Raw genomic sequence first — 19,332 nt, 5'->3', positions numbered from 1 at the left:
ATTTTATAAAATTTCATCAAATGGTTATAGGGCTCGGTCTCTCGGGTCCTAAATATAGTACCCATATACTGGAGCCATATCCTCATTTTTACTTAATCTCTAACCATTTATTTCCTAATATCATGGTTTATTTTCTAAATAGCATTATTTAAGGCCTGACTATTGGAGTAAACATTTCTTTTGAGACCCTAAACATTCTAAATATGGTCCTATTTCAAATTTTAGAACTCTATTTTAGTGTTTGTTGTTGGAGATGCTCTAAGAGTAGTATGCTGACCAAGAGGTGGCTCTACTAATCAGATGTGTCGTACGCATAACACACCTTGTGAGGTCTGAGTGTCTGACTAGGCACTCGATAGTCGAGACTGCCGGTGCCGGTGCCGCCACCGCTTCCACTCGCCGCCCTCCCACACGGCCACACGGCAAGGCGGCCAGCCGGCCACATACCCCGCTTCGTGTCCCTCCCGGTTCACGGAGCCCGAAGCGCTCTGCATGTGAGCGGAGGCGGCAGGCGACGTGTCACGGAGGCAGGCGGGCATGGCCGCATGGCCACAGCTGGAGCGCAGCCGCGGCGACACCCAGGCACCTTCTTGCGGCCTTGCCTTTCCTCCCGCCTCCGCCTCCAATTCCCCAACGGGAACTGTTCCCGCTCCCGCGTCTATTTATCCCCGGCGATAGAGGATGGTCGAGAGACTGGTGCTTCTTGCTGGCGGTTTCTTCTCGTCCGGTCGCCATGGTCAGCTCTGTTGCCCTGCTTGTTTTTGGCCACGAACACTGCTCTCATCTCATCTAAATCTTTTTCGTTGTTTCGCGACAAGTACATACAATAGTAAGTTACTGTGCAGTTTCGGTTATCTTGGGTCGGAACGGAATAGGTGGATGCGTGGTTCTTGGGGTCTATATTTTGGGCAATAAATTAGATTGGATGTCACGAGAATGTGCCTGATTTGATTGAGCCCGCTAGCATCGTTCGCCAATCGATGACAAGTGTATACCTCACTGTTTTCATTTGTTCAGCACCCGGCCACCCGCTGACCTTCAATGTTCTTAGTTGTAACTGTATCTAGGATGAGTAGTTCCAATTCTTTAACCTGCACCGAAAAAAAAATACTTGAATGGAACAAATGGTTAGTAATTCCTCATCGTCTATCTGTGTGCACTTTTCTATTGTTTGCTTGTTGTTTATAGGTGCCAATTATGCTAGAGCTGCCCGTCGTATATTTCCACTGCAGTGTGGGGAAAACTTGTAGTTTCCGTCTAAAGCATCTATCTGGAATAGCCCAACTACGAACCTTCTTATTGTTTCATAAAGAATCCTTATGATACAATACCCAAAAATCTAACGTTTTAGTCTTCTGTTATGTTTAGCTGTGGCATTTTCTTTCTACCCATTCTGTTTTGTAGTCTCTGAATAGAGCGCTCTTCTGAATATTCTTGTCTGACTTAAAGTCTGAACTCTGTTCTTGGAGGTGCACGAGACGAGATCACGGGTGCACGCAGCTGCCCAGGAAGAAGGCAAGCTCGCCTCAAAAAAGCAGAAACCAGATAATGAAACCAAGGAAAGGGGCCAGAATGTGCCCTCCAAGAACAAGAAGTCTGCCGACAACGAAGGGAAAGACGGGGAGCCGGAGGCGCCAACAAAGAGCAAGAAGCTCAAAGCTGAGGAATCTGAGCCAAATGGGAGGGAAGCTGCTGCAAGAGAGTTTGCAGAGTTTTGCAAGGCCATAGGAGAACGCCTCTCCCTCGAGGACATGCGCAAGATCCTTCAAGCCAATGAGCAAGATGCTTCTGGATCGGAGGATGCGGTCGTTCCAAGATGGTACTGAACTTCTACTGGAACTGGAGTTCTTTATTCCCAACTAGAACCTCGTCATTCACATGCTAAATGTCTCACCATTTTCTCCATGACTGCAGTGAGGATATGATGTTCTATGGGCCTCTCGAGAAGTGCCCAGTATGTGAGGGTCAGCTTGAATTTAAGGAGTGGAAATACAAGTGCACTGGGAACTACAGCGAGTGGGCACGCTGTACTTTCAGTACTAACGACCCTTCAAGGAGAAGCGGTTCTATAGAAGTTCCTGATGACATAAAAGATGATTTTATCCGCAAGGTAATGAGATTGCAATTCATATGTGCATGTACTGAGCACAGCATTGAACATGGTTTAATTGCAATTCGTATGTGCATGTACTGAGCACAGCATTGAACATGGTTTAGTTAGTAAATGCTCATGTACTATCTGCATTGATTTGTTGATCTTCAGTGGCTGAAGCAACAAGAAGGAAAGGAGTTCCCTAAACGTGATCTTGATGAAGAGGCTCATATCTTCTCTGGCATGATGATTGCATTGTCTGGACGGATGTCACGCTCACATGTAATGCCTTTGAACAACCTCATCTGTTACAGTTAGGCCTGTGCTGCTGAGATACATGAATCTTATTCTGTTAATGCTGTAAACGGCTAGGGTTACTTCAAGGAGCAGATCATGAAGCATGGAGGGAAGGTCAAGAATTCTGTGCTTGGTGTGTAACCATATGCTCCTCCTCTAGTATCTTTCATGAACCGTATGGTGTGTAATGGCGGTATGGAACAGATCCTTAATGATTATAGGTGCATTGTGTTCGCAGGTGCTACCTGTGTCGTGGCTTCTCCGGCTGAGAGAGACAAAGGTGGCTCTGGAGGATTTGCTGAAGCATTGTAATGCCTTGCCTGATATACTTCTGTTTTTGACATGTTCCTTGATTTGAGTTGTCATAAAAATAGGTAGCATGGTTGAATTAAATTTGACAACTAATACTGCACAGGGAGCGTGGAACTCCTGTTGTTAGTGAGAATTGGATAATCGATAGCATTGAGAAAAAGGAAGCTCAGCCTTTTGCTGCCTATGATATTGTTACTGATGTTGTTCCGGAAGGCCGAGGACTCCCGCTAGGCCAACTTGATCCAAGTGAGGAGGCCATTGAGACCTTAGCTGCAGAGGTGTTTTGCCTTGATCTAGTTCATTTTGCATGTGCCAGTCACAAATTTATTTAGTTGCTCAATAGCAATGATTGGATTGAGTAGGTTAAACTTGCTGGCAAGAGATCTGTCCACAAGGATTCCAAACTCGATAAAGACGGTGGATGTGTCTTTGAGAAGGATGGCATAATCTACAACTGCGCTTTTGCTGTTTGCGATCTCGGATGCCAGATGAACGAGTATGTATTTGTATTCTCAATTTCTCATGTGTATTGGGGTATGGCTTTCTGTGGTTCTTCAGAACTTCTTCCAATGCAGGCTATGCATCATGCAGCTGGTTATGGTCCCTGGAAATCGTTTGCACCTGTTCTACAAGAAAGGCCCAATTGGTCATGACCAGATGGCGGAGGAACGGGTGGAGGATTTTGGTAGCCGTGTCAATGATGCTATTAAAGAATTTGTTCGGCTATTTGAGGAGGTCACTGGAAATGAGTTTGAGCCTTGGGAAAGGCAGAAGAAGTTCGAGAAGAAGAGTATGAAGATGTATCCCTTGGACATGGTACTTATTGAATCTTCTGGTTTCTTTGCACTAGATTTCATTCCAAGATGCTGCTTAGCCTTCTTGTTTATTTAGTCCAATCCACATGATCTCATAGATTTGAGAATTGTTATTGTATGTTAATCTCGTATTCTCGTGTCAGGATGTTGGGGTTGATGTGCGTCACGGAGGTGCAGCACTTCGTCAGCTGGGTTCTGCAGCAGCACATTGCAAGCTTGATCCTTCTGTTTCTTTCCTGCTGAAACAGTTATGTGGACAAGAGATCTACAGGTATGCTAATTGATGAACAGAAAATATTTTTTAATAAGTTCTAGTTGGAAAAAAAATGATCTTTTGGTTGGTATTTTTCATAAGAATGTTCGGTGTCTCTTAGAAAGAGAAACCAGCACAACAGATGCAATATGGAAGCCTGATTTTAATAATTTACGTGACAGGTATGCTCTGATGGAGATGGCCCAGGACCTACCTGACCTTCCCATAGGGATGCTTACCGATCTCCATCTGAAGAGAGGTTAGAACTTGCAGTGCTTCTGGTTCCACCATCTCTAGCAGTCTTAGCACCAACTGGCTGAAAAAAACTGGCAGGGGAGGAAATGCTGCTTCAGATGAGGCGAGACGCGGAGACGGTGGCAGAGTCCGGCCCAGAAGCAGACGCGTTCTGGACCGACGCCAGCAGCAAATGGTTCACTCTGTTCCCCACAACTCGGCCGTACACGATGAGGGGCTTCGAGCAGATCGCCGACAACGTATGCCATTGCTATGCACTTCTCTACTTGATGTTTCGTGCCGTCTGGTCTGATCTACTCGGCTGAATTTGAATTTTGCACGATTCGGTTCGGTTCATGTGGACGGACGCAGGTAGCATCAGGTTTCGAGACAGTGCGCGATATAAACGACGCGTCTCGTCTCATCGGGGATGCGTTCCGCTCGACACTACTGGATGACCCACTCTCTGAATGCTACAAGAAGCTCGGTTGTTGTATCAGTGCTGTCGCCGAGGGCTCGGAAGACTACAAGATGGTTCTCAAGTACCTGGAGAAGACGTACGAGCCTGTCGAGGTGGAGGATGTGGTGAGATTACTGTACACACGCTTCCTCGCTTCCTCTGCCTTGTAGATCCTAGTTCGTCCTCCATCCACGGAACGGAAGTACGGAACACGTCCAATGCTTGCTTGATACTTCGGTGCAGGTCTATGGTGTGTCTGTCGAGAGGATATATGCTGTTGAATCCAGCGCATTCCCTTTGTACGAGGAAATCAGGAACCTGCCAAACAAAATCCTTCTCTGGTGTGGTACGTTTAAGTCTTCTTTTTCTTCTTTCTGTTATTCACGGAATCATGGCTGCTGACCATGCGTGCATGCATGATCCAATGGCACGCACAACACGACACGAACACGAGCATGTATGTAACCCTCGTCCTAGTCTAACTCCTGTTCTCGCGCAGGGACTAGAAGCTCGAACTTGCTTAGGCACCTCCACAAAGGGTTCCTGCCTGCCGTCTGCCATCTGCCTGTGCCAGGGTACATGGTAGGTAACCCACCAGTGACGATAATGCCATGCCATCCGGGTCGTAAAGAGATATATAATTATTAGGGAGCTACGTTTATTATTCTTGGTTGGTTTCTCGTGTTTTTTTTTTTTTTTTTTTTTTTTTTTTTTTTTTTTGCAGTTCGGCAAAGCCATAGTGTGTTCCGACGCAGCGGCGGAGGCGGCTCGCTACGGCTTCACTGCAGTGGACCGTCCGGAAGGGTACCTGGTCCTGGCGGTGGCCTCTCTGGGAGAAGAGATCGAGGAAGTCACCGGAACACCAGGGGCAGAGGTGAGCCCTTGTATACCCTCTACTGATCTTGAAGCGGCCACTCGTATATATCGTAGCTATGCTCTGATTAGCCAGCCCATCTGTTTTTTCATGGAATCAACGACGACCAGGAGGCACGAGTCCTGGAAGAGAAGAAGGTGGGCGTGAAAGGCGTCGGGAGGAAGACGACCGACGAGTCGGAGCACTTCAGCTGGAGGGACGGCGTCAAGGTCCCCTGCGGCAAGCTGGTGCCGTCGGCGAACAAGGACGGCCCGCTCGAGTACAACGAGTACGCCGTGTACGACCCCAAGCAGGTGCGTGCGATGGGTCGTCGTGGATTGAGCAGAGGTCGCCATTGCTGTGACCCGTCGTGACCTGGTTCGTGTTTTGGCAGGTGAGCATCTGCTTCCTGGTCGGGGTGAAGTACGAGGAGCAGAACATGGAGGTGGTGCCGCCGGACGACCAGTGAAGGAGTCGTCTCGTGGAGTGTCCTAGGGCAGGGCAGGGCAGGCCAGGCCAGGAGGTGGTGGGACCCATTTTGGTTAGTGGAGCCGGTAGCGGCGACGCGTTGGCCGTCGGGTGGAATGGAAACGTGAGGGGTGCCAGAACATCCTGGGCTGCCTGCCGCCTCCTGGTTTTGTGTCAATTGCCGTGTCTGTGGCTGTGTGTACTACTTGGTAGTTGGTAGCGTACTTTATTAGTAGCGAAGGTGCTAGTGACCCTGGCTAGGTACAAGCCCTTGGGAGGCTGCTTGCTTTGTATGCTAACAGTTCGTTCCGTTCCGTTCCAGCGGCCCTTTTGGGTGCTGACAGTTCGTTAGCACGGCTCTGAGAGAGAACGTGTTCCGCTCTGGTTTAGCACTAAATGAAAAAAAAAACATGTTTCCTTTCGAGCCTGAGCGCGCGACGACAGCTCGGTGCCGCAGCAGCAGCCGAGCCTCGGATCTGTTCGTATCAGCCCACCACGATCATGGTGCTCCGGAGCAGCACTCGATGCCCTTTTGGCACCTGGCATTATGGTTCATGATCAGGCGGCTTCACAGGATGCATGTGTACAAATCCTACATCTGGCAGGTCACGTACACACGCACTCATAGTTATCAAACACTGGTCCCTTGGACCATGCCCATTGCAGCACGCAGTTGTTCCAACAAATATAAATCCAAGGATAACAGCCATATACCGAGGCATGCGGGTCTTTCTTTCCCATTTTCTGCGTTTTTCACAGATTCCCCCCCCCCTTCTCTATGTTTTTCCTGTAAAATTTATGTATGTTCCTTCTAAATTACTGCATTTCAAAAGGTTACAGTACTAGACAACCTAGAGAGGTCTACAAACTTGCACCTCAAGTGGTATACCCATAGGTTACAGTACTAGACAGCACACCTAGAGGCCTACAAACTTGCACCTCAAGTGGTATATCCATCCGACGTGTTCGGTGAGACACCATGGCGCCGGATATTTAGTCAGTAGGGTAGTTTTTGAAACTAGTCATTGGAGCTACACTTTACGTGTCCGGTGTAAGGAGTTAGTGTAGAGGTAAGGTTTGAATGGAGAGCCAACTGGTATAGTAGTAGGAGCCATATAACTTTCCGTCTCATCCTTTTGAGGTCTTTTATTCATTTGTTCAACTGAAGAACCAATTTAGAGGGAAAAATCAATTTAGGGCTTGTTCGGTTAGCTCTCAATCCATGTGGATTGAGTGAGATTGAATATGTTTGAATCCCAAACAAGTCAAACTTCTCAATTTTTTCCAATCTCATCAAATCCATGTGTATTAGGAATAACCGAACAAGCCCTTAGAGGGAAAGGGAGAGTCTTTGCCTAGTGAGGTGATTATGTTATGATAATCACGAGATTAGCGCTTCACTATTGCATTGAGAAAAGCAAGTGTGCATCAATTTCCCGTTTTCATTAGCCTTTGATAGGTTAAGTGGAAGTTTGTGCTTGTTACTCTTGGTGATCGACATCGACGATTTGGTGCTGATTAAGAGTTAGAAGGTCACACGTTGAAAATTGTGGGTGACCAAACTTAATGTGTAAATGTGATGGTTAGTGATTCACAGTGCCAGAGTGATAAAGAATTAGACCATAGAGAACAATTGATCCTTGTGTGGATTATGGGAGAGCAACACCTTTATACGAATGCTCTAACGAGGACTAGTGAGGAGTAGCGACTCTCTAATACCTTTTGACACTCTAATACCTTTGTAAAATATCATTGTCTTTCTAACCCTTTTACTTTGAGAATTTATATTTGAATAATTTCATTGTCTTTCTAACCCTTTTACTTTGAGGATTTATATTTGAATAGTTAACTCTTATCTTTACTTTCTTAGAATTGTCATGCTAGAATAGTGTTGGGACCTAGGAGTTAACGTGAGCTATATTCTATAGGATTAAATTGTTGTAGATATTTTAGATTAGCCTAATTTATCTTTCTCTTAAACATATTTATCCTTTCACTGTAATTAGCTAATGATTGTTTATAGTAATATTTTAAATTGATTTATAATTGCTACTTGACATGTAAACCATTCCATATTATAAATAGAATTGATCCAGAAGATAAAAAAGCTAAGCCCCACAATTCTTTTCTTTGACTAGAAGAAATTATATGGTGTTTAACAATGATCAACTAAAAGCCTTTTTAGTTCTTTTTAGGGACATACCAGTCTCTGATTTTAGACTCTATTACGGCGCTTATACGAAGATAAAATTTAGATTCGGGAGGTCTGTAGGTTACTAGAATCAAGACGCATGCAGTTCTCCACATCAATCGAATGATCTTTTAGTTATGTCTTAACTTTAGTTCTGGGCCTGTAATAAGGCCATGTTTGGTCTATTTAGTCACTAGATTAAACTTTAGTGAGGTTCCAGTGACTAAATTGGACTAAAAGCATTAATTGATGTGAATAATGACTATATTAGTCCTATTAATTAGTGGTTGTTTGCTGTATGAAGAAAGTGAACATGATAAATAAGGTAAAAATACTAATTTAGGTCTTTTTAGTCACCTCTTTGGTGACTAAAAAACTAAAGTTTAGTCACTACATTTTAGTCACCATGTTTACTTCTTTAGAGACTAAAAATAATTAAACTTTACTCACCCTAAACCAAACAGGGCATAAGTTTATTTGTTGGTGCGTGCGTTTCTTAAGTTTGGACCGATACTTCTTCATTGAAAGAAGTCGATGCCGGGTTTTTTCTGTTGTCTAAAAAAACTAAACAAAAATGCATTCTTGCTTGGCGCCATAGACGCGTTACGAGCTCAAGACAATGACTGGCGGCCTGGCGCACGACGAGTTCATAACCCAGGAGACTGGTTGTCACATTGCTGTTAGAGGGAGGGTTTCTGTAAGTGTTTATCGAGTCACACTTATTTAAGGATAAATGAATCCAGCGATGACTGGGCAGAGTAGCGAGTGATCAGGGAACAGAGGATCCAAGTGCATGCTAGCTTAGCTCTCGATGAGCTCCTTGTCTTTTTTTTTTGGTATACGTATTAAATGGGTAGGAAAAAATGAAAGGTATAGTAGACGTCGACCATGTCGAATGATGATGGCGGTGGCATACGGGCATGTGCATCGCAGGAATCCTGTTGAGTGCAGCCTTGTACTGTCTTGGACTACCTATTTGTAGCCAATCATAGCGTGGTAAAGACCAGCAGGTGGGGGATGAAGAAAAAAAAAGTGAAACTGCGCGCCAAATCTATTCGAGAGAGTACGTATTGTATATGTGATGACGTGTTATCTGCTCTGTTGTAACTTGTAAGTTGTAAAATACGATGGTGAGGATTCTCTGCCGCACTGACGACGTGTACCGACAAGAGATTGCAGGATGACAAAGGAATTTCAGAGGAAGCCACTCTCCTCAAACCATTTGCGAATCGAAGACTGAAGAAGCTCCGCTCTCATCAGAGTTCAGAAACGCACACCTCTCTATACCCCCCGACGATCGACCGATCGATCCATCTAGCTAGTTATCCATTCATCGCAAGATCATTGCCACACATGAGTGCCCATCAACTAAAACTAGACAAACATTCCTGAAACTAAGTAACATCCGGAGCTAATTAAAGTGATCGCTAAAACAAACACCATGAAGGCCACCACTATCCGACAGCAGCAGCAGCAGCCGTGCGACGGACTGCAGCCGCAGCCGCAGCCTACTTGGGCTTGGGCTTGGGGGCAGGCATGCCGCCGGCCTGATGATGAGACGGCGGCGCAGCGGCGTCGGCGTCGGCGCCGGGCTTGGGCGAGGCGCGGCTCGCCGCTGCCGCGTTGCTGTTGCTGCCACCGCCACCGCCACCGGCGGCGGACTTGGCGAGGCGGTGCTTGAGCTCGGAGAGCAGCGCCTGGTTCTCCTGGTTCAGCAGCAGGGCCGCCTTGCGCAGCCGCTCGTTCTCCTTCATGATGTAGCAGTTCTGCAGGTACAGCTTCGTGTTCAGCCTCTCCATGGCCGCTACAGCCGCCTGCACCAGCACCACGTCAGCTGCATTGCCATGAATTGATGCTATGCATGCATGGCCACGCGGCTAAAACGGCTGCTGCTCTGCTAGCTCATGGCAATCGCATAATCACCGCCATATATATTTTTTTTTAAAAAAAACAAGCGAGCTGTCATCTCAGACGGATGCATGCATAAACGAATAGGACAAGAGAAGCAAGCTATAACCAAACAAAAATGAAAAGGGCGTCTCGCAACAGAACAATCGAGCGACACCATGAAAGAAAGCCTATGAAGCAGAGCAGAGCATGAATGGAGCAGAGCTGAGCGCAGTAGCAAAATTAGGGAGTGGTAGTGCTGAGCGTTTGGGGCATCGACCTTGCTGTGGTGGAGCCGGTGACCTTGGCCACCCTAAAGCGGGGAGACGCTGATGAGACTGTCGGATGTCTGTGGGGGCAGGGCGACGGCGAAAAGTGAGGAGCTGGGGGGGAATGGTTTGTGTGCTCTGCCTGCTCGGTGTGGCCGGGGCGCCGGTGGCGCTTATTTATAGGCTCGACCCTCTCCTACTTCAATAGGCGGCGCCGTTTACTTCTGTCAACTTTGTTGCAACCTGTACGGCGATGGTCCACCTGTCGGGCTGACATGTGAGTCCTTGTTGCTTTGTGTTTGTAGGTTATTTTGGTATTTCTAGACAAATGATTTTTTATTATCTATCCAGATATATTATATATCTAAATGCATAATAAAAGCTATACGTACATATCTAAAAATTATAAAATGATCCGTAATTTAGGACAAAGGGTGTAACAACTTAGGCCTTGTTCGGTTATTCCCAATACACATGGATTGGATGGGATTGGAAAAATTTCTTAAGAAGTTTGACTTGTTTGGGATTCAAACCCATCCAATCCCACTCAATCCACATGGATTGAGAGCTAACCGAACAAGCCCTTAGTGGTATATATATACTCATGATCAGGGGCAGATCTAGAATTCTTTTATGGCCCATGTCGAGACTACTAAATTTTTTTTGTTCCTTTTGTGTTAACTATTTCAGCTGAATCAAATAGATACTTATATGCATTTAGATTTAATTGGACCATACCCTAGGCCACGGATCGGGTTGCCCCCGAGTGTAGATCTTCCCCCCGCACATGATCAAAAGGGCTTTAGGGCTCTCCACACGATGCACAAAGACAAGGTGTATTTCAAGAGTTGTAATCATATCTTTAATTATAATCATTAATTGAAGTTCAACAAAGCCTCTATTGATGGAGTCACCCGTTCGTTCTTTAGATAGTTATATGACAGATTTGTGTGGTGAAGAACTCAAAGTTCACAATCTAGCTAGGTTTCTAGTCTAAGTAAAATTTGAATCCGTGTAATAGTTACACTAGTGCTCTGCTGGTTATGAACCATACACAACATGGTTAGTCTAACTACAAAGGCCTTTTTCTACTTATGAATCAAAGAACACAAGCAGGAACATAAAAACACACAATCTAAATTTGCAAATGTGAATGAAGTATAGGAGATACAGAGGCTCAATTACATAATTTGAATGGACTAATTGAAATAGTCGAATAGAACAAGCAAAGGAGCCCTAACGACAATTAGGCTCGTTGGCTCGGCATCACAAGTATTTTATATGAAGAATGTCTATTTCACAACAAAAAACTAGAACTCAAGAAAATCCAAAACAAACTCGAAGGCACCTGGTAGGCATAAAAGATGTCCTTAGGTTGTGGGCATCCAGAGAGGCAACCACGTGGTCTTGGACCCGAACACGTTTACAAGTGTATTTGAGTATTAGGAAATGTGCATCTTTATGTGAAATATTTTTAGAGACATAGCACCTAGATTTGTTCAAAGGGACTGCTTATTGAGAAATAGCGCTATAGAAAGTTTTTTGTGCTTTCTCACTAACTTGTTTTTCTCTAGTATCTTATAGTTTTGAAAAGAATTTTTTAGGCTATTCAGTCTTCTCTAGCCATCTAGCTCTTTTCATTGTGTAGCTCCATTGCAAGTGGTAATTCATTGGGTTACTTATGATCTTTTCATTGGGTATGCCATTTTCTATTTTAGAAAAATGGCCCACAATCACAAATACACTACCCCCTCTTCGTAGGTAATTCTAAAACAAAGGCCATAGAAATATGCTCCTAAGTAACACTACTAGGAATAGGAAGAGACATGTGGATTCAAGCAATACATAACTTTATTGCAAGTGGTGTAATGAGACACATGGCACTCAAGATCACGCCTCATCTTAGACCAAAAGAAATGGTTAGTCAACACATCCTCAATTTTCTTCCCCCCAAAATTACCTCTCTCTTTATAGGCCCTGTTTGGATCCTTCAAGCCCGGCTAGAGCTAGAGCTAGTTTCTAGCTTTAACTCTAGCCCAAATTAGCTCTAGCCCTCTACGTGTTTGGATCCAAGGGCTAGTTTACAATAAATGCTATTTTATAATCATTTGTCTCATTTAAACTTTTCCTTATCCGGATTTAGTGTGGCAAACTCTTGTACGACAAGGCAAGGCAGGCAGCTCCACTACCTTTCCATGGACGGCAAGGCAGGCAGGCAGCTCGCCATGGCCGCGGCGCCCTGCCCCCATGCTCGCGCGCCCTGGCTCCTCGCTGCGGCGCCCTGCCCCTAGCCTGCGTCAACCCCAAGCCACGGCGGCGTGTCGACACTCAACCAGGGAGGCGCCGGGCCCCAGCCAGGGCGGGCGGCGCGTCCATCCCCAGTCATGGCTGGCGGCGCGGCTCCCCCAGCCAGGTCGCGGAGCGGAATCCCACCCCCACCGGCCATGCATCAAGAAAAGAGGGAGGAGGAGGCTGAGGGAACGGAGGGAGGCGACGGCTGACCTGCTCGAGGACGACGGCGTTTCTTCGGTTCGAGGATGGCAGCGCCGGTCCTTCCCTGCGTATCGAAGAAAAGAAACGGACCCAGGAACGTGCGGATCCCGTGCGGAAGGATAAGAGAGAAAAAAAGATTTTGGTGGACCTTTCAACAAACTAGCCCCAATAATCACCCCTTGGTGGGGAGAGTTTTTTTGGGTGGGCTAGTTGCAAAAAACTGGCTCTAGCCCTCCTGTTTGGCTACTTTTGGGCTAGTTTGGCACAAACTAGCCTAAACTAGCTCTAGCCCTATGATCCAAACAGGGCCATAGTATGGCGTTTTCTAAATATAAACTCAAATTATAAAGTGATTAAGACACAAGAAAGTCTATGCTGACATTCCTTTTCATCTTGAGGGATCATTAAATACCAATAGTCCTCCATTGCTTTCTACGCTCTTCATAAAGTTCGTCACGTATCATTAGTTCCTAATTTTGATTGTTATTAATTTACCAAAATTCACTACAAGGCCATGTACACTTTCAGGGCAGACGTCGACTAATGCGGTAATGCCACAGAAAGATTGTACCAAGTAGTACCCGCTTGGCTTTTCTTCTAGATGTATAACTTTTATTGTACATATAAATACATAGTATGACTAGATATATATAGCAAAAGTTACGAATCTAAAAAGTCCAAAAAAAACTCACAATAATTTAGAATAGAGGGAGTAGGTTATATGCCTAAGGGCTTGTTCGGTTATTTTCAATCCATATAGATTGAAGAGGGATTGATACGAATTGGAAGAGATTTTGAATTACTAGGGATTGAAACCCCTGAATCCCCCTCAATCCATATAGATTGGGGTAGAAACGAACAAGCCCTAAAGGGGTCAAAAAAACTCACAATAATTTAGAATAGAGGGAGTAGGTTATACGTCTAAAGGGGTGGTACAGCGAGCTATTGAATTGAGCGAAGCTTTCCGCTAAATGACGTCCGCTATTTAACTTTAGTCACAATGCAGACCAAGCATACTTACATGATAAACAATAATTTGTCAAGTGTAAAATTATTTAGAACTAGTTTGAGAACCCCAATTTCCAAGTGATTTTTATAGTTTATTTTTTCTTGGTAAAATGTAGTTTCTAAACTAGCCCTTAGGGTGTTATTTTTTCCGTAATCATAAAATGTACCGGTTCAGGCTCTCCAAGATGTTAATCGTGGTGCACTGGTGCTATGTTACGTTCTTGAACGAAAGGGGAAAAAGAATATTTTGAAATTTCAGCCAAAACAATGGCAGTCAATCGAGTGCGTAAGAGGGCAAAACGGGGATAAAAGAAAAAGGAGGAGGTATAGCGGAATAGAGAGGACTCCAAATGATGACGATGATGATGATATATGGGCCTTAGCCGGCCCAAGATCCGTAATGATGGCTCATCGCTCGTCATCGCATATCCCTGTGCTGCCTTGTGGTGTGCCCCTGCTTCTTTCATGCCACCCCTGAATCCTGATGATCATGATCCCTCTTCTCATCTTTTTTCTGACAGTCATGGCTGCTTTAGCATCCTCTCTTCATACTACATCAGTAACGAACGATGACCAACAACGCCGTCAAAATCCGAGCGAACTTCTACTCAGAACTTTTTTTTTTGCACTTGTATTTATTACTATTTTGGTAGGCAATGAAAAGCTGGAAACCATTATGTGTGTTAATTTCTCTGACAGTATGGTTGTTTTAGTTGCTACTAGTACGACGTACGTACGTACGTAGTAATGAAGAGGCATAAACCTCTGGCCTCTTGGTCTGAATTCCTGACCAGCCTCTCCATGACCATATTTCGCCACTACCTGACAGTCGCCCTTCCCCTGTTTTTTTTCTTCTATCCTCCTAGCTAGCTAGAAAAGGCCCTGTCAGAGAACAGAACGCGCTGCAATGTTGACCCCCCCCGGCCAAACAAACGCACTAGCGTGTGGCTGCGACGACCGGCAGACAGGCCGCCGACGCCGTGCATCATGCATGGCGCGTCTGGTCTGTAGGCTCCTATTACTACTGCAGGTCTGCAGGCAAGAGCTACTAGCCGCTGCATGCATGAGCATGAGCATGATAGACCACTAGAGCCGTGGACATAGTGCTACAGTAGACGGACTAGCTAGCTAGCTGCAAATGAACGCGATCCGTCTCCAAAGGCCGGGAGCGCAAACATGATTACGGATCAAAAGCTAGGCCATCATTGTACGCTGTTAGTAGCAGCGCTCCAGTGCGCAGTGATTGATTGCTTTGCTTCCTCGCCATCGCGCGCGGCCCATCCCTGCCTTTTTGCAGATCCGAACCCCGGCCGGCGCCGGTCGGCCGGCCGATGATGCGCGCGCGCCATCTATCGCTTGGCTGCAGTGACAGTGCAGCAGCAGGTGGTAGCCATCACGTACTACCGGCCGGAGTCGTCGTCGATCCGGCCGGAGCGGAGCTTTCTCGGTGACGGTGACGCTAGCTGGCATCAATGGCTAGTGAGAGAGATCGAGCGAGGCTGCTGATGAGAGAATATACTGCTGGGATAGCTGGCGTGCACACACGTACGGCAGAGGGGAGGGCACTCGATCGCGAGCAGCTAGCAGCGGAAACCGGAAGGCTTTTTTTTTTTTGCATTGAGGGTGACTGGGTGAGCGAGCGGCAGAAAAGCAGAAGCGATACATGTATAGCTATGGTCGATGCGGCTATGACGCAACAGACTAACTACAGTGCACAAGGCAAGTGCTTGGTGGTCTAATATTTTTCGTGCACTGTAACTGTATGGCTGGCTACGTATTACTGTGTAAGGAGCTCCGGTCCGGCAAAAGGAATAATATATAATCCCCCTTTTCAGAAGGCAGCGCCGGCCGGCCGGGCCTGCAAATATTAGGGCACGCATGCAGAGCAGAGCAGAACAGAACAGAACACTAATGAGCTGCATGCAAACGCAATTGTTTCTCGAGAGGCATGATGGAACGCGCGCAGCAGGGGGTGGTGCAATGAAGTGCATGGGCAGAAAGTCTAATGGTCCAGCCAGCCAGCCGGCCTGCAAAAGGAAGGATCGGAGAAGAAGAAGAAGCTGCCGCTAGCTGCTGCCATATATAAGTAGTACCCTGCTGCCCGCGCGCCTTCTCAATGCAAGATGGCGCGGTCAATGCGAAGCATCGATTTGTCCCGCGGAAAACTTTTTTCGATGGATCGATCGTCTTCACTCCCTGCATGGCTGCAATGCAGTGCAGTGCAGTGCATATGCATTGGCAGCACCGTAGTACGTTTTTTTTTTATAAGACAGGAGGGGCGAGCCCCTACTGAAAATTTTATTAAAACTTTAAAATAACAGAGTTAGAAGCAGACAGAAAGCAGATTACAAAGGGTAAAACAACCTAACTACAACGGAAAAAGGAAAAAAAACGAGGTCTACTGCCAAAGCTGAAGCCATGCAGGAATTGTCGAATCAAAACGGCCTTTAGCCCTCAGCATGACAAGATGAAGTTCCCTTGCAAACTCATTGAGAATGACAATTTCCATAGAGAATGAAACATTGAGTTGTTGCATTAGGTTTACTGCCGCGGCCTCAGGATTAGCAATTCTGGGAGACGTCAAACCAATAGAAGTCCAGCAGGCCTTTGCAAAGTTACACTTGAGGAAAAGATGGTAAAGAGTTTCTTCCTTTTGCCAGATGCAGTTCTCACAAGTATAGGACTCTAGGTTCATATTCTTCCTTTTCAGCAGATCTCTTGTATTGAGTCTGTTTTTTAGCCACAGCCAAAAAAAGACCTTGTGCTTTGGTTGACACTTGTTTTTCCAAAGCAATCTGAAGATCTGGTGAACCTGGGCCTGACCCATCAAATGCTTATACGTTTTTTTTGTAGAGAAAATGTCTGCTCCCCAAATGAGTTTCCAAGAATCGTTTGTGCTGTTTACCATGATTTGGCCCCAGGTTGCGTCTAAGTCTAAAAATTGTTCATGAGCTTGAACCGACAGAGGAAGCTGGAAAATTTCAATAAGTTGCTCTTTTTGGAGAGCCTCTTTGATGGACAGTTTGCTGTTGCGGGCAAAGGAGAATAGTTCAGGGAATTGATTAGCCGGGATGCCCGAATTCCACATATCTTCCCAGAATAGAATGGTTCTTCCATCTCCAATTTTTGGGGCAGCCATACCCTTGTAATCTTGGACAAACGTAAGTAAGCTTTTCCACCAGAAGGAGCCAATTTTCGAGCAGCCAGGCATCCTGGTTGTCCTGTAATAGTTGCTCCAGACCAAGTTAACCCAGGGAATATCGTGACTGTTGAAGAACTTGTGCAAGAACTTCAGGAGCAAGGCTTTGTTTTGAGTCTCTATTCTTACCACTCCCAAGCCCCCATTTTTTTGTCTGAGTAATCATACTCCAGGCAGCTAGCGCCGGTTTCTTTGAATTGACGTCGTTCCCCCTCCAGAGACAGTGCTTCCGATAGGAATCAATCTTCTTAATCGTGGTCACCGGGATCTTCAGCGTACACATCAAAAAAGTCGGGAGAGCTGAGAAAACCGAGTTAACAAGCTCGAGCCTGCCAGCCTGTGAGAGGAGGGCAGAAGTGCATGAAAGTCGCTTTTGAATCCTCTGAATGAGTGGTAAAAAGTGGCATATTTTAGGTTTTGCAAGCCCCAGCGGGATACCCAGATAGGTAAAGGGCATTGAACCTATCTGACAGTTAAGAGTTCCAGCAAGGATCACCATTTTAGCCGGACTGACGTTGATGGGGTACATACTTGATTTGTTATAATTCACCTTCAACCCCGTTGAAAAAGCAAAAGAGTTCAGGACAGCTCTTAGAAAGAATAGCTGTCTAGGGCAAGCTTCCAAAATCAGCAGCGTGTCATCCGCGTATTGAACTATCGGAAAATCTTGACCGCAATTCTCTGGCAATGGTAACTTGAGCAAGTTTTGCCGCCGCGCTTTATTTATGATGCTTTGAAGCAGATCTGCCGCGAGAACAAAAAGAAGAGGCGAGAGTGGATCACCCTGCCTGACCCCACGCTTGCAGTGGAAAGTTTTCCCAGGTACACCATTAAGAAGAACTGAAGACGTGCCAGACCGAAGAATGTCCCTAATCCAGTTAAGCCATCTGGTGCCGAAGCCATTGTGCAGCAACACCTGAAGAATGAACTCATGCTCTAGAGAATCAAACGCCTTTTCAAAGTCCAATTTGAGCACAATAATATCTTTTTTTGAAATATGGCAAAGATGGATATATTCGAATGCCCAGGCCAGACAGTCTTGAATGGTTCTTCCTTTGATGAAGCCATATTGATTTTTATGAACAAGGGAAGTCATCACAGTCTGAAGCCGATTAGCCAGCAGCTTAGTAATGATTTTCATACTATTATTCAGAAGAGAGATTGGTCTGAAATCGCCCACTACTCTGGCATTATCCTTCTTCGGAATCAGAACAATATAAGAGCCATTAATGCTTCGAAGGCAAACATCTCCGTGGTAGAATTGATCACATAAGTCATAGAAGTCTTGTGAAATAATCGGCCAGCATTTTTTGATGAAGTTAGTATTAAACCCATCAGGTCCCGGGGATTTATCAGAAGGTAGGGCCGCCACAATACTATCAATTTCTTGCTTTGAAAAAGGCTCATCAAGCCACTGTAAGTCCCTGTTGCAGAGAATCAAACTAGGAAGATCAAAGACATTGTCCACGAAATCGGAGGAACCCAGTCGTTGTTTGAACGCATTCCAGAGCAGGTTGGCTTTGAGGTCATGCTCTGAAAAGGCTGCACCACTTTCATCTGCGAGCAACGCAATTGTATTGCGGCCATGTCTTACCGTTGCATGGGCATGAAAGAATCTGGAGCAGATATCTCCATCCGTAACCCATTTGATGGAGGCCCGTTGCTTCCAATAGATTTTTTGAAGCCGAAGCAACTCAGCAGCCTTAAGTTGCAAAAGCTCGCGGAAATTCCATTCTTCAATCAAAAGGTCTCGATGCTCTTCGATAAGATCAATAAATTCAATAATCAACTTAATTTGGCTCACAGTTTTGTCAATTTTTGGCAGGGACCGCTGCCAATCTTTTAGAATCTTTCTGGTGGACTTGAACTTTGCTGTTAAATTCTTCGCTTTGTCCAAAATGCTTGGCATACCCGTCCACGAATTTTGAAAAATTGTCATGAACTCGTCAAACTGTAACCAGAAATTTTCAAATCTAAAGATCTTGGGCTTAGGAATCTTTGACTTAAAAGAAATCAAGCAGGGCACATGATCTGAAATATCCCTGGGCAACGTTGTAGCGAGAGTATCAGGGTAACTGACCGCCCACTCTTGCGACATGAAAAACCAATCGAGTCTCTGGAGAAGGGGTTCCCTTTGTTTATTCGACCAAGTAAAGGAGAGGCCATGAAGGGGGATTTCCACCAGGTCTAGCTGGCTGATTGCCTCATTAAAGGCCAGCATCATATTAATGTCCCCCCCTGCAGAATTTCTATTCTCAGGCCTACGGGTTAGGTTAAAGTCCCCAACAATCAACCAACGCTTATCGGAGGGCATGTTGATATTAGAAAACCAGTGAAGAAAATCAATTTTCCCAGCTGGGGAACAGGGCGCATAGACGTTTGTGATAATCCAAGATTCCTCCGACGAAGTAGCAAAAAATTCAACCGAAAGAGCATACTCATTTTGGAAAACAACATTGCCAACCAGCTTCGAACTATTCCAAACAGTAATGAAACCCCCG

At 45.6% G+C, this 19,332-nt stretch overlaps 2 protein-coding genes across 3 annotated transcripts; one reads left to right on the top strand and one right to left on the bottom strand.

Annotated features, from left to right (window-relative positions):
• The first annotated feature begins 306 nt into the window (after positions 1–306).
• On the top strand, positions 307–6,205 carry LOC103627237 (protein ADP-ribosyltransferase PARP3). The gene is made up of 18 exons (XM_008647526.4): positions 307–736; positions 1,470–1,819; positions 1,915–2,110; positions 2,264–2,374; positions 2,465–2,522; positions 2,628–2,697; positions 2,805–2,979; positions 3,064–3,197; positions 3,277–3,517; positions 3,660–3,787; positions 3,952–4,028; positions 4,103–4,263; positions 4,376–4,588; positions 4,707–4,809; positions 4,963–5,045; positions 5,188–5,337; positions 5,448–5,630; positions 5,711–6,205. The coding sequence occupies exons 1-18, from the start codon at positions 734–736 to the stop codon at positions 5,783–5,785; spliced, it is 2,511 nt and encodes an 836-aa protein (XP_008645748.1). The 5' UTR covers positions 307–733; the 3' UTR covers positions 5,786–6,205.
• A 2,928-nt stretch (positions 6,206–9,133) lies between these two features.
• On the bottom strand, positions 9,134–10,280 carry LOC103627236 (Protein LITTLE ZIPPER 3). Of its 2 annotated transcripts, none has more exons than XM_008647525.2 (2): positions 10,143–10,280; positions 9,134–9,789 (listed from the first exon to the last, which is right to left on the bottom strand). In XM_008647525.2, exon 2 carries the CDS (start codon positions 9,772–9,774, stop codon positions 9,484–9,486), a length of 291 nt encoding a protein of 96 aa, XP_008645747.1. In that variant the 5' UTR covers positions 9,775–9,789; positions 10,143–10,280; the 3' UTR covers positions 9,134–9,483. The 2 variants fall into 2 exon arrangements, with proteins under 2 accessions (XP_008645747.1, XP_035815086.1); XM_035959193.1 differs by lacking the exon at positions 10,143–10,280 and adding an exon at positions 10,041–10,136.
• Between the last annotated feature and the right edge of the window lie 9,052 nt (positions 10,281–19,332).

This window comes from Zea mays, chromosome 5 (assembly GCF_902167145.1).
Source record: "Zea mays cultivar B73 chromosome 5, Zm-B73-REFERENCE-NAM-5.0, whole genome shotgun sequence".
Taxonomy (NCBI): Eukaryota; Viridiplantae; Streptophyta; class Magnoliopsida; order Poales; family Poaceae; genus Zea; species Zea mays.
Note: the sequence above shows the minus strand (reverse complement) of the source record. Positions and strands in the feature narration are given on the sequence as shown.

What these genes read in the sequence shown, in the direction of transcription:
- LOC103627237 (XM_008647526.4), top strand. An exon ending in TGTGGACAAGAGATCTACAG is followed by an intron (nt 3,788 to 3,951) that starts GTATGCTAATTG and finishes TTTACGTGACAG; the next exon opens with GTATGCTCTGATGGAGATGG. An exon ending in TGCCTGTGCCAGGGTACATG is followed by an intron (nt 5,046 to 5,187) that starts GTAGGTAACCCA and finishes TTTTTTTTGCAG; the next exon opens with TTCGGCAAAGCCATAGTGTG.